The 15,937-nt window shown below is 34.8% G+C and overlaps 2 protein-coding genes across 2 annotated transcripts; one reads left to right on the forward strand and one right to left on the reverse strand.

The window, feature by feature from the left end:
• Window positions 1-1,080: 1,080 nt before the first annotated feature.
• LOC111510371 (trypsin-1) lies at window positions 1,081-10,921 on the forward strand. The gene is made up of 4 exons (XM_074171337.1): window positions 1,081-1,236; window positions 2,869-3,133; window positions 4,721-4,929; window positions 10,604-10,921. Exons 1-4 carry the CDS (start codon window positions 1,173-1,175, stop codon window positions 10,864-10,866), a joined length of 801 nt encoding a protein of 266 aa, XP_074027438.1. The 5' UTR covers window positions 1,081-1,172; the 3' UTR covers window positions 10,867-10,921.
• Window positions 10,922-13,926: 3,005 nt separating this feature from the next.
• On the reverse strand, window positions 13,927-14,595 carry LOC111510373 (EKC/KEOPS complex subunit Tprkb). The gene has a single exon (XM_023166282.2). It carries the CDS (start codon window positions 14,465-14,467, stop codon window positions 13,946-13,948), a length of 522 nt encoding a protein of 173 aa, XP_023022050.1. The 5' UTR covers window positions 14,468-14,595; the 3' UTR covers window positions 13,927-13,945.
• Window positions 14,596-15,937: the final 1,342 nt, after the last annotated feature.

Here is a 15,937-nt window from a genome sequence, read left to right on the forward strand (position 1 = left end):
TGGGGGTTAAAATGGACAGCAATATGTCTTGGCACAATCATGTGCTGGAATTGCAAAGGCTGCTTCTCAAAAGCTTGGAACATTGTTCCGAACCAGAAAACTGTACACTCCTTAGCAACTTTTGATGTTTTATGAAGCTTAGATCAGACCTTCTTTGGTATGATCTGAGCTCCATAAATATTGTTCTCATGTCTGAAGCTCCGCCCCTAAGCATATTCTGAAGCTGCTGGATTCCATCCAGAAATGAGCCATTCGCCTGAATGAAGACGCGAACCTCACTTGCAACTTTGATAGTCTGGGACATGGACATTTTTTCAAATAATATATGGATCATTTGAAAAAATTCGTGAAAAATGAGTGCTTTTTGATGAAAACAAGAATATGTCGTCATAGTAGGATCACTAAATTGAAGAGCAGAAAACTGAATTCCATTTTTGCTGCATTTCATTTCATGGGATTCGTGCAAGTACTTGTTCATCATACAACATTTTTAATGGAAAAAGTAATAACTCTAACGAGAAAAAACTAACTGAATTATCTTCCAGATCGTATTCCTAACTTATCCTGACTTACCACGTCCCTAATATTGTTTCTGTTAGTTAAACTAAACCTGGGAAGTAAATATTTTTCATATGAAAAGACCAAAACATTATTCAAGCTATGAGGTATGAGCCTCAAAATATCAAAAAGAGGTATTTTTAATCTTGGTTTGAATTCTTCCATGAGTGTGTATAGATTAATAACGTATAATTTGGAAAACAATGAATTTATCTCAAATGATCTGTAACTGTTGATAGATAAGAATTTGCTATCAAAATTGAATTTTGGAAAAACCTCAATATAAGATGAAAATTTGTTATATAAATTCATTTTATAGCACACTATTCTAATCACAAACTTCAAGATTATTATTGTACTAAGGACGTATCAATTTATCAGTTCATGAATGCTAGATTTTTGTGATATGTTCAATGTTTATTTATCTTTGACACTTTGTACTGAGAATAATAAAAAAAATTCGTGAATACCTACTTGTTAGCCAGTATATCCAAAAATGCTAATCACCTTATCAAACAATAATTTCAATTATCATTATCTACCGATTTCTCGTCATCATTTGAGTACTAACAGGCTCTCTGTATACTAACATTTCAGAAAAGTTTCAAGCTACAATGATGTTCCAACACCCATTGATATACATTTCTGTATTATTTACAACAATATGTTCTGGAACTGGTAAGAAACATTTCTATTCTATAGAATATTTTCATTTGTTTGCTTCTGCAATCCAAGAAGGCTTACTTAGCGTTAAATGTCTGATATAATCCAACGCCCTTCGTGGTATTAGCCAGGGGAGTAGTTGTTTTCTGATAGGCGTCAGTCCATTAAACCTACTGTGTAGGTATATAGAGACTGGCTTGAACGTTTGAAGTTCCATTTGCTTTAGATTTGTTTATTGCCAGTCTTCAAGCATAGCCCATTGACTAATAAGAAAGTTTTTATTCCTTATTTAGAGGAATCGGGCAAATTACGGATGTGCAGTTGGTTAGTTCCTCGTCCACTAGATGGAGTGACATTTTTGATGTTCGCTCCAACTTCGGAAGAGGAATGAAATACTCTGAAAGAATTCCGATTTTCAATTGTGGAATATCATTGACTTTAGGTCGATGATGGTCACTATCTTGCACTGATGAGTGGCTAATAAGCCCGAAACCGGTCTGCAAGTGTGCCCGTTCCATAATTGAAGGTCGACTCTTTCAGTTGTATTGCCAATTGCATATGCAGGACATTTTCTGTGAAGATTCCTGCACTGAAGCCTGTCTGATATAATCCAACGCCCTTCGTGGTATTAGCCAGGGGAGTAGTTGTTTTCTGATAGGCGTCAGTCCATTAAACCTACTGTGTAGGTATATAGAGACTGGCTTGAACGTTTGAAGTTCCATTTGCTTTAGATTTGTTAAATGTTTTAATATGATTTTTTATATTATCACCATTATTGTCTATTCTTCCATTTTTCAAAATTTACAAGTATCCCAGTGATCTTAAACTTACTGATCGGTAGCGGGTCGGTTCGACGTGGGTGGTTTGTTCACTCAGTCGAATTGACCGCCGTGTTGATCGGTGGTACAAGTCCCAGGTTCAACGATCGATTTTCACTTGCTATCGTCCAACCCGTCCACACGTTAAAAGGTAAGACCTCGTTAGTCCTTATCTCGCACAAGTTTCGACTTCTGAGGGTTGTCGTTTGTAGGGGTGCGACAGCTGGTTAACGGAAAAACAGATTTTAAACAGATTAAACAGATGGTCCAGCATAACAGTGTATCTTCCTGTAACAATAACTTTGCACCAAAAATTTGGAAAATTATTTTACTCTTCAAAAAAATTTACCGTGGTTAACATCATAGTTGTGTAATTTGTAATATTGCAGGCTTTTGAAATGAACCGTCGTTTTAGCTAATTTTTTTTCGTAGTCCCCATTTAAAAAAAAATGGTAAGAAAATAAAACTTCACTTAGCTGGCCATGACTTCAAATCTAGATGTATTTTTAACGCAAAACAACTTTTCTGAATAACGTTTCCCGATATTTTTCAAAATAAGAGTACTTTACTCCTGTCACAAAATCAAATATTTGAATGCTCCTCGTATATTACGTGTGTTTTACTGTATTCCGTTGGTGCATGTTCAGTTTTAGGGGATGCACAAACTTTTATCAAAAATAACTTTTCATCGAAAAACCCTCAATAGAAAAGTTTCCCTTATGGTGCATACTTTGGGGATGACAGTGTATAAAGGATAAACATAGACTATTGTAAAAGTCTGGTTACTCATTTTGTTTCTTACCTCAATACCTCAACTGTTGTATTACAGATCATTTTGAAATTTATGGAGGAAAAGATGCGGTCCTTGGCCAATTTCCGTTTGAAGTGTCGATTCAACTCTGTGATTGGTTTACTTGTGAACATAATTGTGGTGGATCAATTGTTGCTCCAAACTGGATTGTCACTGCTGGGCATTGTTATTCTAATTATGCGAAATATAAAGTTGTTGCTGGTATTGTTAGTCTGAAAGATCATAACGAAAACAGACAAGAGCTTGATGTAATAGGACACATTCTTCATGAACAATATAGAGGGTAAGAGAAATCATTTAAACAAAAAGAAAGAGTGAAAAATTAGTCAATTTAATCAAGGATTCCATATACTATAATGGTGGTAAGTTGTTCAATCATCTTCCACTAGAAATGAGATCTGCAAATCTAAGCAACATTCATTTCAAAAAGGCGGTGAAGAACCTACTTGTTGATAGACCCTGTTATAGTTTGGAAGAGTATTTTAGCGAATCCTTTTAACGATATATTAGAAGTATACTAGCAATTTATTCTTTGTACTATCACTTCATACATGGTGGTATTTTATCTATACATTTTTAGAACTTTTTTTATATTTACATTTATAAATTTTTGAAACTTTTTTATATATACATTTATACTTTTTCAGTGTACTTTTTCTATATTAACATTGTATTTCTTGGACTTTGTCAATAAGATGCATATCTTCGGACAATAAAGTATATATTTTGATTTGAAACCATGCACCACTACACCTACGATTGTTGAATTATATACATGAATCATTTTTTTCCAATTTGTTGATTAAACTAAACAGATTTGATTAATTGAAAACGCTACATAACGTAATTATTAAAAGAGTATTGATATAAAATTTCACTCAGAGTTATTACTTTTACTTTCAAACTGAAGCCAAAATTTCTGGTACAAATATTATCTACAGTATTTATTATCATTATTTACTCAATCCTACATATATATTAAAAACGTCTGAAATTGTCGTAAACACATCTGTTTTTTAAATTGAAAGGGTATATTTTTACTACTTCTTTGTTATTGAATTACACGAAAGAAAATTACTTTCGAAACAAATACTTTTATATGAATGCTGAATTATACGAAAAACACTTTCCTCTATTTATTCCAAACATTCGTATGGAATCGAATCAGATATCATCCACAGGATTCCTACACAATATAATAAATGAAAGAAGTAAAATTTCAGTTATATGGAAAATGTCATCCTCACTGGTAGACATTCGATGTTTCGCCGTGAGACACTTGCCTTATCGGCTCTTCACTACCAAAAACGGGCACCTAACATTATAAGATAAACCATTCAACTCATTCATAAAATTACGACTTTATATATGATGGAATTGGCCGATACTTGATGAAAATTCATAACTAACGTATTCAAAAAATACTTTACAAAAACGCAACACGTGTTTCGCCATACAATTGCTTCTTCGAGCGTGTCAAGAGTTGTTTACAAAGTAGCGTTTCAAAAATATTCTTAACACTAGTGTTGCAAGTATAACACGATTGTTTTCGACCAAATAGCAATAAACAAAACATAAAGCCGATTTTTTTTTGGTAACAATTCAATTGAAGCGCTTTTTGCAGCCTCTTCAATATCGTCAGGAACACCCAATTCTTCATTATGCAAGACTTTCAATGTGACTTTAAATAAAACACGTGAGCTGTAAACAATACTGATTGTTGGTAACCCAAAAACATCTGTTTTGTCACATTGACAATTCAAAAATTGAAGTTTTTCTTCTACAAAAATATCCCCACAAAAAATTTTTCACGAATCCAATACCAATTGCTGAAACAACTAATTTTCTATTTGACTTACTTATTTTTCAGTAAAGCCCATCCCAACGATATTGCCTTATTTGAAGTAAACACCTCCTTTGTTTTCAATGAATGGGTGCAACCAGTGGTTCTACCTGAATCACATTCCGAAATAACGGGTGAAGGAGTCGTTTCTGGATGGGGAATTTCATCTGGGCGTTTGTTCCCACACTCACCTGATATTCTTCAATACGAAAATGCTCCAATAATTGATAACATCAGTAAGTTCAAATACTATATAGATTTAGGTAAAAATTTTATTTTGCTTGTAGAAAATAAACTCTCTGTTCAAAAAATAAGGTAAATTTTCAGTTTTCTCAAAAAATATTTACTTTTTTGTTTTGTCCCCTTCAAAATAGTTTCCCTCATGGGTCGCTTCAATCTTGGAAACAGGAAATAGGTGGGCAAATCTGGAGAATACGGTGGCTGAGGCATGATTACGGTGTTGTTTTTGGACAAAAAATGACGAACAAGCAATAACGAGTGGGCAGGTGCATTATAGAGATGCAAGAGCCATGAATTGGTGATGCCCTACGTCACGGTAGTCGAAGAAAACGGCGAGAAAAACCTAGACATTTGATCAAACTTGACGTGCTTTTTTTGGCCTTGGCTCTCCTGGGCTCTGCTTCAACTGGAACGATTGGACTTTGGTTTCGATGTCATAACCATATACCCATGATTTGCCACCAGTAATGACCCTTTCAGGCAAATTTAGATCTCCGTTGACGTCATTTAACAATTTCTGAGCAATGCCCATGCGATGGTTTTTTTGGTCAAAATTTTGGAACGCACTTCGCTGCCACACGCTTCATGCTCAAAATTCACAAAAAAACTGCATGGCATGAGCCAACCGATTTGCCTACATCCTCAGCAACTTCTTTGATAGTAATTCGACGAGTCTCCTTAACAATTTTCTTCACTTTCTCGACATTTCCATCAGTTGTTGAGCGTCGGCATTCACATCTTCTCGTCCTTCTGTGAAGGACGAGTACAATCACCGTAAAGTGTTTTGAGCACCTAATTTCATTTTCTACACAAAATTTGATGCAAATTTTCTGATCCATTTTTTTCGACAGTAGAAAATCGCCGAACACTCAAAATACTTAGAACTTGCCTCTCACCAACAAACTAAACATGCTAAACAGCTGAAACTGTTTACGTAGCCCTCGGAATTTGAGCATTCACTTTATTTCTTGAACAGTACACGTAGTATTTGAAATCATTATCTATCTGTCCAATGACATATTGACTATATGAGTAGGTATACAAAAAGCGTGTCTGAAAACATTGAAAAAGTAAATATTTTTTGAAGCATTTAAATGATGTAAAAAGTAATTAACATTTCGAGTTTAAAGTATTTTATAATAAAGGTATATTTTGGTCAAAATTTAATTAAAAAGGCAATGAGTCATCTATATCACAAATTATGAATTTCAATGTGACTTTTTCACATCCAATGGCTAATAATATTTGTGTTCGTCGTAGATTATTGCGATGAGATACATACAGGCTGATTCACGGTGGATGGCACATTAGACGTTTCTGGTGAACCAGACAACGGATCACTTTGAAAATTTAATGGAGGGCATATTCGGACATTCTCTAGCCAACTAAAATATTTTCGACAATGCGGTGTTGCCGCTTCTATTAGAAAGCAGTAGCAACTTTGATTTTTCAAATGGAACACTCTGTATATAATATTCTTTTTGGAATCTCCAACAATTGCCCGACAACTTTTCTTGATATTTTCCTATACCTATCTGTTACCGTTTTCGAAATAAAAATTAATTTCAATTTTTTTCTTCGAAAATCATGACTTCTAAAAATGCCGATATCTTTTAGTTAAGAAGTACTATGATATCGAAATTTGGTTTGGAGTTAGGTGATACTTGGACACTTCCCACACGTCAGCCTAATCTCCGTTACTTCAATACAGGGTGGTAAAAAAATACAGTTTTTTCGTTTGCTTGAAAAAGTTGCTGAAATTTGATTATTTTAAATGGAACGCATTTCCCGAGTCATCGATAAGAAGTGCTGAAGAAGATTTGGGTATAAAATATTCATCGGTTCAAAGAATCTTGCGAAGACATAAAATGCATGATTATAAATTCACTAAAATTCAAGCAATGAAGCCTCAAGATCCTCAACAGAGAGTAGAATTTCGTGAAATGTTGTTGACACGCATTCAAGAAGATCCACTTTTTTTAAATAAAATTATTTGGAATGATGAATCGAAATTTTCGAGAGAAGGGATTTTCAATAGAAAAAATCGTCATTATTGGTCCAGTGAAAATCCTCACGTCACAAAAAAAGCCGGATTTCAAGAAAAATTTAGTTTTAATGTCTTCTGCATGTTGATGGACAACAAATTGAGGTACGTGATATACGAGGAGTCATTAACATCCAGAAGCTACCTGAATATTTTGGAGAATACTGTAGACAGTTTCGTGGATAATCTGCCACTCGAAGATTATCGAAACTGTTGGTACCAACTAGACGGAGCTCCTGCACATTGCACAAGAGAAGTGAGCGCAGAACTGGATAGACTATTTGACGATCGGTGGATGAGGCGCTTGGGACCATGGAATTGGCCAGCGAGATCACCCGATCTTAATCCATTAGATTTTTATCTGTGGGGAATGTTTAAAGAAAAAGTTTACAAAATACCCGTGCGTTCGGGAGATGAATTGTTAGAAAGGATTGCCCAAACATTTGAAGATTTGGATCCCAATGAAATCAGATCTGCCACCACGAAAGCAGTCAACACCCGCATTTTAAAGTGCTTGGAAGTGAACGGCCAGCGATTCGAACATATTTTGAAATATTCCACATGATTGTTTTATTTTTTTATAATTATTCATATCAATATTTCCAATTTCAAGTTTCTTGGTGCTTTTTTAAAGTTTATCCAAACATATTGAAATTGTTCTAAATTCGTATAAATTTCTTGAGGTTCATTGGCGGTAGATTCGGATACATTTCATTGAACTTTCTACATGTTCTGCTGATAATTTTGTCACACTGTCCAAAAATAATAAACAAACGCTACTGTCAAATAGTAATCATGGCCTGCTTCCCAAATACCGAATGGAAATACCATTCTGAAGGGACATTTTCACAAATAAATGTTCATAAGTCCGAAACTTGACTAGTTAGGTATAGGTATGATATACATAGAAAGAAAGCAAATTTCAGCAGCTTTCCGAATTTTCAATAATATACAGGGTGTTCCATTTAAAATAATCAAATTTCAGCAACTTTTTCAAGCAAACGAAAAAACTGTATTTTTTTACCACCCTGTATTGAAGTAACGGAGATTAGGCTGACGTGTGGGAAGTGTCCAAGTATCACCTAACTCCAAACCAAATTTCGATATCATAGTACTTCTTAACTAAAAGATATCGGCATTTTTAGAAGTCATGATTTTCGAAGAAAAAAATTGAAATTAATTTTTATTTCGAAAACGGTAACAGATAGGTATAGGAAAATATCAAGAAAAGTTGTCGGGCAATTGTTGGAGATTCCAAAAATAATATTATATACAGAGTGTTCCATTTGAAAAATCAAAGTTGCTACTGCTTTTTAATAGAAGCGTCAACACCGCATTGTCGAAAATATTTTAGTTGGCTAGAGAATGTCCGAATATGCCCTCCATTAAATTTTCAAAGTGATCCGTTATCTGGTTCACCAGAAACGTCTAATGTGCCATCCACCGTGAATCAGCCTGTATATGAAGAAAACGGTTCCCTGCAAAAAATATACCTATTAATTTACGTCTTGACTGGAGTCATCCTCAGCTGGGGGGGGGCACTAGTACTACTAGTGTCAGCTCAAAATTATTCTCATACTTATCTGAGGTGTGTAAAATGGTATTGCGCTCGTTATTGCACGTGGAACACCTCTTGTTACAACATTCACTGGAAACATGTCCTATATTTAGACAGTTCACACGTACGCATTTTGACTGGAAATACTAATAATTGGAATTGGAGCATTTATCTTTAGGGCAGCAGCCCGAGCAATTGATGAACTCGCTTCAGTTTTCGACACTGAAAGAGGTGATCGCAACTCTGTCACAGAGTTGAAACCCGTTTCGCAAAAGGCTCATATAAAAGCCGCAGGTCGAGTGGGCTGAAGTCGGAAACTGAGGGCTTCATCATGACTTGCCAGGATGGTGTCTTCAACACCTTAGTCTACCGCAGTAGCGTGATGGGTATAGAGGTTCCTGACACAAGGTACAGGGCCAGCCGCGAGGCGTCCGAGACCCTAATGCACTTGCTATCAGCATGTCCAGCATATGCGGTCTCTACCTATATCCATCGACATAACGCGACTCTAAGAGTGCTTTAATATCATCTACGGCACTCTTACGGTAGTGATGAGACACAGGTGTTGCCCTACGCTTTGGGGGATATTGGATTCTTTGTGAGAAACGAGAAGTGCCGAATTTATTGGAACTATTTATTCCCCACCTTCAGGCTCACACAAGCTAATAAGCCTGATGTAGTCCTTCTCGACCACCAGAGCAAGACGATATTTGTCGTTGGAGTTTTCAGCTACAGGCGAGACGAATATCGTCCGAAAAGAGGAGGAAAAACGGATAAAATATCGAGATTTTCTTTTCGAACTCCGCGGACTCTATCCAGACCACAGAGTTATCTGGATAGAGTCTGGATGGTTGTTTTGATTATTGGAGTGCTTGTTGGAATGATGCCCTTTCCACTCTCGAATCTTAAAATCATACCGGCCCACCGCACTAAGGCAGAAATCTTAGCCGGACCGATGCAGAAGTATGTCATTCTTGGCACACTGCGCTTTCTCGGGGCACATGAATCTCGGATCCAATGATCATTTACCTCACGATGTGTATCGGGGCTTTGAAGGATAGGGCCTGACTAGCGCATACTAAATAATAATAATAATAATAATAATACGTCATTATTCACCATAAAAAGTGCAATTGAAACTGACGCAAAGAAGTATAAAGTTGAATAGAATAGCAATAATTAAATAACAATAACAAGGTCGGGGACGCACAAGAGATTAGACAGTTAATTAAGCCTTTAGTCTCTCTTGAAACTTTTAATTATATAATATCTAAACCCACAGGGTAGTTAATTATAATATTTGGGTTCATCATACGAGAATCTGAGGGTGAAAATGAAAGATTCGTGTTTGAGGATGACTAAAACTGCATTGTTCCGTGTGGTGAAACAATTAATTGTTGAGATTGTTCAAAGCTTCTTCAGTAAGTAATCGAGTTGTCGAGATATTAAAACTTTATGTATGTTTTGGAAAGTAGATGCAGTGTTCTAAGTTTCTCAACTTTTAACCTGCCTGATTCTTGCACAACTGAGGATATATGGTTTTATTTCCGGAGACCAAACGAATACGCTGTAGCCGAAGAGCATGAATTTTATCTTAAAGCAGGTACATAAATACTGCCGCAATAAGAAATGTTTGACATGATCAGTGACTCGCATAGTCTAACTTTCAATTCTAATTCAATTTCGTTAATAGTCCATACACCAATAATGTGTCCCACGTATCAACCGGGTACCCCAGACTGTTAGGAGATCGAAAATGAGAAATTTTTGGTCAACGCTGAATGTTTCTAAATATTTTTGACATAGTTGCATTGACTTTCATAACGCCCTTTCATCAAATTCCTAGCCGTTACATAATTCGCTTCACTTATGTATATCAAAACAGCCTGTTTTTTATTTTCACTGTATTTCATTATTTTTAATTAATGATTACTATGTATAGTGCCATATGACTTGTAGAAACATGTGTGATTTATGAATAAAGTAAATATTCATATACATACCTATATAAGGAATATTTTTCAAGAGGGTCTAATGAATTGTATTCAGACTTGTATTGTATTTTCAGACTGTATGGAGAAATTGAATAAGATCCTGAAGGTTTCGGGAAATACATTTAATGTGTCGGCAAATATTTGCTCTGATAATGTCGAAGAAAATTATGGCATTTGTTTTGGAGATTCTGGTGGCCCACTTGTGTATGAAAATAAGCTTGTTGGTATTTCATCCTGGGGTATTCTGCCATGTGCATCAAAAAAAGCACCATCTGTATACACCAAGGTTAGCTACTATAGCGATTGGATCAAAAACCATATAGCGTCGCTCAACTGAGATATATACATACTCGTATATCATCACATATTAATTACATTTATATTTCAGAAAATTTTCTTTCATTTCCTGACAATCCAAATTCATCCCATTGTCATTACATAACGGATATTCTATAATTAATAGAACACTAACCGTTGACTCGACCAATTAGTTATACCGTCAGCCAAATTCGCGGATAACATTATAATATCTCTGTTGATTTACGACGCGTCGAATTTCGTCGCACAATTCAACTAAAATCGATTTGTGTAGGTAGGTTCAAAATGAGTGGACCTATTCGTTAGTGAAAGACCTGCCCTGAAAAAAATTTTATGGATTAAGAACATGGAGAAACATATTGAATTAAAACAATTCCAATTTCAGTCATTTTTTTTTCATAATTATGTTTTTTTTTGTCAATAATGTTTCGACTACCACATTCAAAGATATTCTCAAAAAAATGTCTTGAAGATTTTTGAAAAATAATCGAAATACTGGAGTAATATTACACAAATACAAAACACATTTTTACCGGTATTTATAGGCATAAAAACTCAATGGTAATGGAAAACAGTCATATGGAAATATTAAAATGTATTTATTCTAAAAGGATACGAATTATCAATCATTACAAGAATGGAATATGTGTAAAAATGCAATCAAAAATATAGAATAAATATAATGAAAAGTGAATTGAAAATTTCTATGTTTTTTACCACTTTTATTTGTAACTAACGTTACTGCAGTTTCGTCCTATATTCTCAAACTTATACAATTAACTGAATTTATTGTATAAGTTTGAGAATGTCCATATAGGACGAAACTGCAGTAACGTTGGTTACAAATAAAAGTGGTAAAAAACAGAAATTTTCATTTCTCTTTTCATTATGATCTCCTACCACGTAGTAACGGCTACATCCATCAATTTATTAGAATATAGTTTAAAAAACTATATAACACGCTTTTCTTTTAAAGAACATCGAACTAAAAAGTTAAAAATGTTTTCTCAAATAAGCTTAAAACAATAACGAACAAAATGAAGAAACACATATAAAGTGAGTTCGAATTATATCAAGGAGGTTGCGTACAGCGCCATCTGCGCGCGAATAGATCAAGCAGTAATGTCGATAATTCTGTCAAATACAGATCCCGACATGAAATGAAAAGGAGAGTTACAAACAAACATACATACAGGTGAAGCTAATATAAAGCGTGTAATAAAAACAGAAAAAAACATTCAAAAACAAAACACAGGTACATATTAGGTTAGGTTGAAAAAAAAACATGCAAACTGGTCAGATTTTATGGTTTGAAGAAAAAATAATGGGTTTGAATCGGTTCGTTGGAAAACTTTCAATTTTAGGTTGAGTCTCAATTGGACAACGATTTCTGTAACTCTGTCACCTTTCTTTGCTGTCAGTGAAGATGATCACAGTTATTTCAATTATTTTTTGAAGTGATAACTTCTTATAGGACGGCGAACCACTTTGTTACCTAGCGCGTTACGTTGCCAATCTATCTGGCTTCCTTTTCTCTCACGCGTACGTCAGTGGAAGGCAGGTACCTCCTCTCTCGTCGGACAGACGCTCAGTGTGTAATGTACCAAAGACATACTCTGTTGACAGTATTATAAAAGTCTAACCAGTAAGGACGTAATATTCTTTTATCGTGTGAAACGTGGCTCAAAAATGGTGATACTAATTTTGTGTATGTACATTATTAGTATCATCATTTAAAACAAACAATTGGCTTATGTTAGCTATAATATGTGTACCTACATACACAAAATAATCAATAAAATATATTATTAATGAATAACCTATCCTTATATATATAATTTAAGTAATAATCTGAGCTTTTCTCTAATCAAACAATTTCAATATTAAATAGTTCAACTTATATTAGTTTAAATTATCACTTCTATCGGGCGTCTCGAGACGCACACATTTTTTATCACAGCTGTAATAAAATTACATTTAGTTATAATTTGTAATGTTATTACTATTAGGCTGTTTCAAAAGTTTTGTACGTATTTATGAGTCTACTTTGAACTGTAATATCTCAGTGAACACTCATTCAATTTAATCAGAATAATCGCCATTTGAATAACGTAACACAAGTCAATTAATTCCGTCAGCATAAAAACTGGGTGCTCGGGATTCGATGAAGTCGACGAAGGTTCCGCGAGAAACTTTGTCGCTTATTCCAAGAGTCTCCGAGTGTTGTGGATAATTATCCAACCGCTGATCAGGTGGAATCCTTCTGGAAGGACATTTATGAACACCCACAACCATTCCACTCAAACACTACAGCCCTAGCACAGTTGGAAGGTTTCAGCAGAGAGCTTCGACACCCTGAGCTCAATGAACTGCTTAATACGATAACCCCGGATGACATTCGAAGAGCTCTTGTGAGTCCCAAAAACTTTGCTGCTCCAGTAGAAAAAACTACCAAGCACCCAACATCTGGTCAGAGCTTTCAACTCATAGTTGACGAACAGCAATCGATTCCGGAATGGTTTGTCAAAGTGTGGACCGTTCTCTACTCTACGCAGTGACAGTTGGGGAATCAAAAATCCAGTATTCAGATGGTTCAATGATTGGAAAGTAGATAGATGAAAGAGATGTTGCCTACATATCCACATAATTTGAGTCATAACTGTACCTCTAAAAGTATCTCTATACACCATGGCCTGAAAAGTAAAACTTTTGACCCATATTGAAAAACCCAATTTGACATCAACAAGACTTTGGCAGGTAATGTATTGAAGTATCATACAATTTGTTACATTATCAGAAACCTGATAAAACTTTTATTATTGAGACTATTTTTATTTAAAAACCAACATTAGCTTCCTTATTGACATCGATGATCACTTGAACATAAAATATTCTGTTCATGAATCATATCATATAATAAAAGTGGTTCTACTACGTAGTAACGGCTACATCCATCAATTTATCATGTTTTTGTGTTGTTCAATTGCAATGTGGAATACATGTTCAAAAAAAACATGATTCATGAACAGAATGTATCAAATCCAGGGATCAGCATTGAAGAGAAAACTACTTCAGTGCATAGTATTAAGTTATTCAATTTAATGTGATAAAAAGTCTTTGGTAGATATTCTACTAACAATGGAGTTCAGTAAAGAAATAACATTATATTCCTTGGAGTTCACTTTATAAACTTTTCTTATTAAAGAAATATCACAATAATCACTTAAACATGCTATAGGAATTTCCTCCCCGGAAATATGATGATGAATTTTGGAGTCATTGGATACATCTGCATATTCATTGACAGTAACAACCAGTAATTCTTTATCACTTTCACTGCTGCCAAACGTTTGCAAACTATTGGATATATTTTTTGAAATGGATAGGTTGAATAGAATCTCAGTATACACTGATTTGGTGGTTAATTTTTCACTTGTAAGTGCCTTATTTGCTGCCACAATAATTTGAAATGGATCACATATTAAGGAAGGTTTTACTAAAGAACATGTTAGTTCTCCTTTTAATAATTTCTCCTTCAACTGCTTCATGTTTTTCACATTCTTATATAATTTTATATCAATTCTTGACTTCGTAACTGGGTCCAGGTTCATATTTGCCATAGAAATAATAGTAAATAACACTCAGTAGATAGTATAACCACAGTATTTTAATCTGTGGTATAACATCAATAAACAGAGCCACAGATAGGTTATGTCGGTGGTCACAAATAACAACTCCGTAGTAGAGATGTGTTGTGATTGGCCGACCTGTGATTTTGTCACAGTGACTAACTTGTCACGGGAGTGACCAGTTCCGACGAACTAAAAGTTGACGTGATTTTCAGTCACAGTTCCGACTCCGACTCGAAACGACTGGGGACGAACGTGCATGATGATCGTGATCGTGTATTTCGTCAGAGTCGGAGTAGGAACCATTGATTACCAGTTTCCAGTTTCATTTGCTTTATCGCTACGATCAAAAGCTCACTGTAATCACAGTAACATTTCTGCCTAGCCGTTATGAAGGTGACTCCTATTGAATTTTTATTTGAAATTATATTTTAAATAAAACATTTTTTCAACTGAAAATAAACTTTACTCTTATAAATTCGGAAAATAACAAAAATAAAATAAAACAATATTCAGTGTATAGTAAAAAAAAACTTTGGTAATAAAATGAGATCAAATGTTTCTCTTGCGATTTGCAAAATGTCAAGATTCAATTTACATTGAGAAAAACAAGTTTTTGAACTTTTTCAGAACTTAAACGTGCTCGTCTATCAGAAAGAATCTGCCCTGTTTTTGAAAAAATTCTTTCACTTGGAACAGATGTCGCCACTGAACCAAATTTTTCGACAACTACTTGTGATAAATATGGGTAGTTATATGCATGTTCTTTCCACCATATTAACGGGTCTTTATTTCTCTCTAGAAGACCATCTTCTAAATATCGTTGAACCTCGATTATCGCTCTAGAAGTAGAAGTTCCTGCTGGTTGTAGTCCACTAACTTTGGAGTCAAAATGGCTCCAGATTGTGATAGGATAAATATGTGAATGGCTCACATATTTAATCTTTGATTGCAAATTATGAAAAGTCTCTTCCATGAGAGCCGGTTCTGTCCTAGGTGGTTCGGCTACCACTTTTTGAAGTCTTGGACCTTGGTTTTCATTCATCTCTACGTTTACCAGCGGGTGTAGTCTCACCATGTGCCTTTTTAAATTACTAGTTGAAGTTTTGTAACTAAGAATGTGGTTACATAAATTACATTTGGCCTTTTCTTCACTTTCTGCTGAGAAAAAATTCCATAACATTGATTTTTTCCTCATCTCCATTCTGTAATGTATATGGAAGAACAAATGCAAATTGTTTAAATTTTTCAAATATCAATTGCAATATTTCAAACCAGCTTCTACTGTGAGAATTGTTATTGTTTGAATAAGTCAGTGCAAGCAACAACAACAGGTTTACTTTACACGTTCCCGGTTCCCGCTCAAACAGTGAATTCGGGAATCTCATCGTGATCGTTCAGTTTTTCTCGTTCCCTATAATGTTAATATAAAAGAGGGGGGGTTTAAGAGGTGGAGGGTAC

Source organism: Leptinotarsa decemlineata, unplaced genomic scaffold (assembly GCF_025532065.1).
Source record: "Leptinotarsa decemlineata unplaced genomic scaffold, Ldec_3_MD MMD2_tig00000010_RagTag_RagTag, whole genome shotgun sequence".
Taxonomy (NCBI): Eukaryota; Metazoa; Arthropoda; class Insecta; order Coleoptera; family Chrysomelidae; genus Leptinotarsa; species Leptinotarsa decemlineata.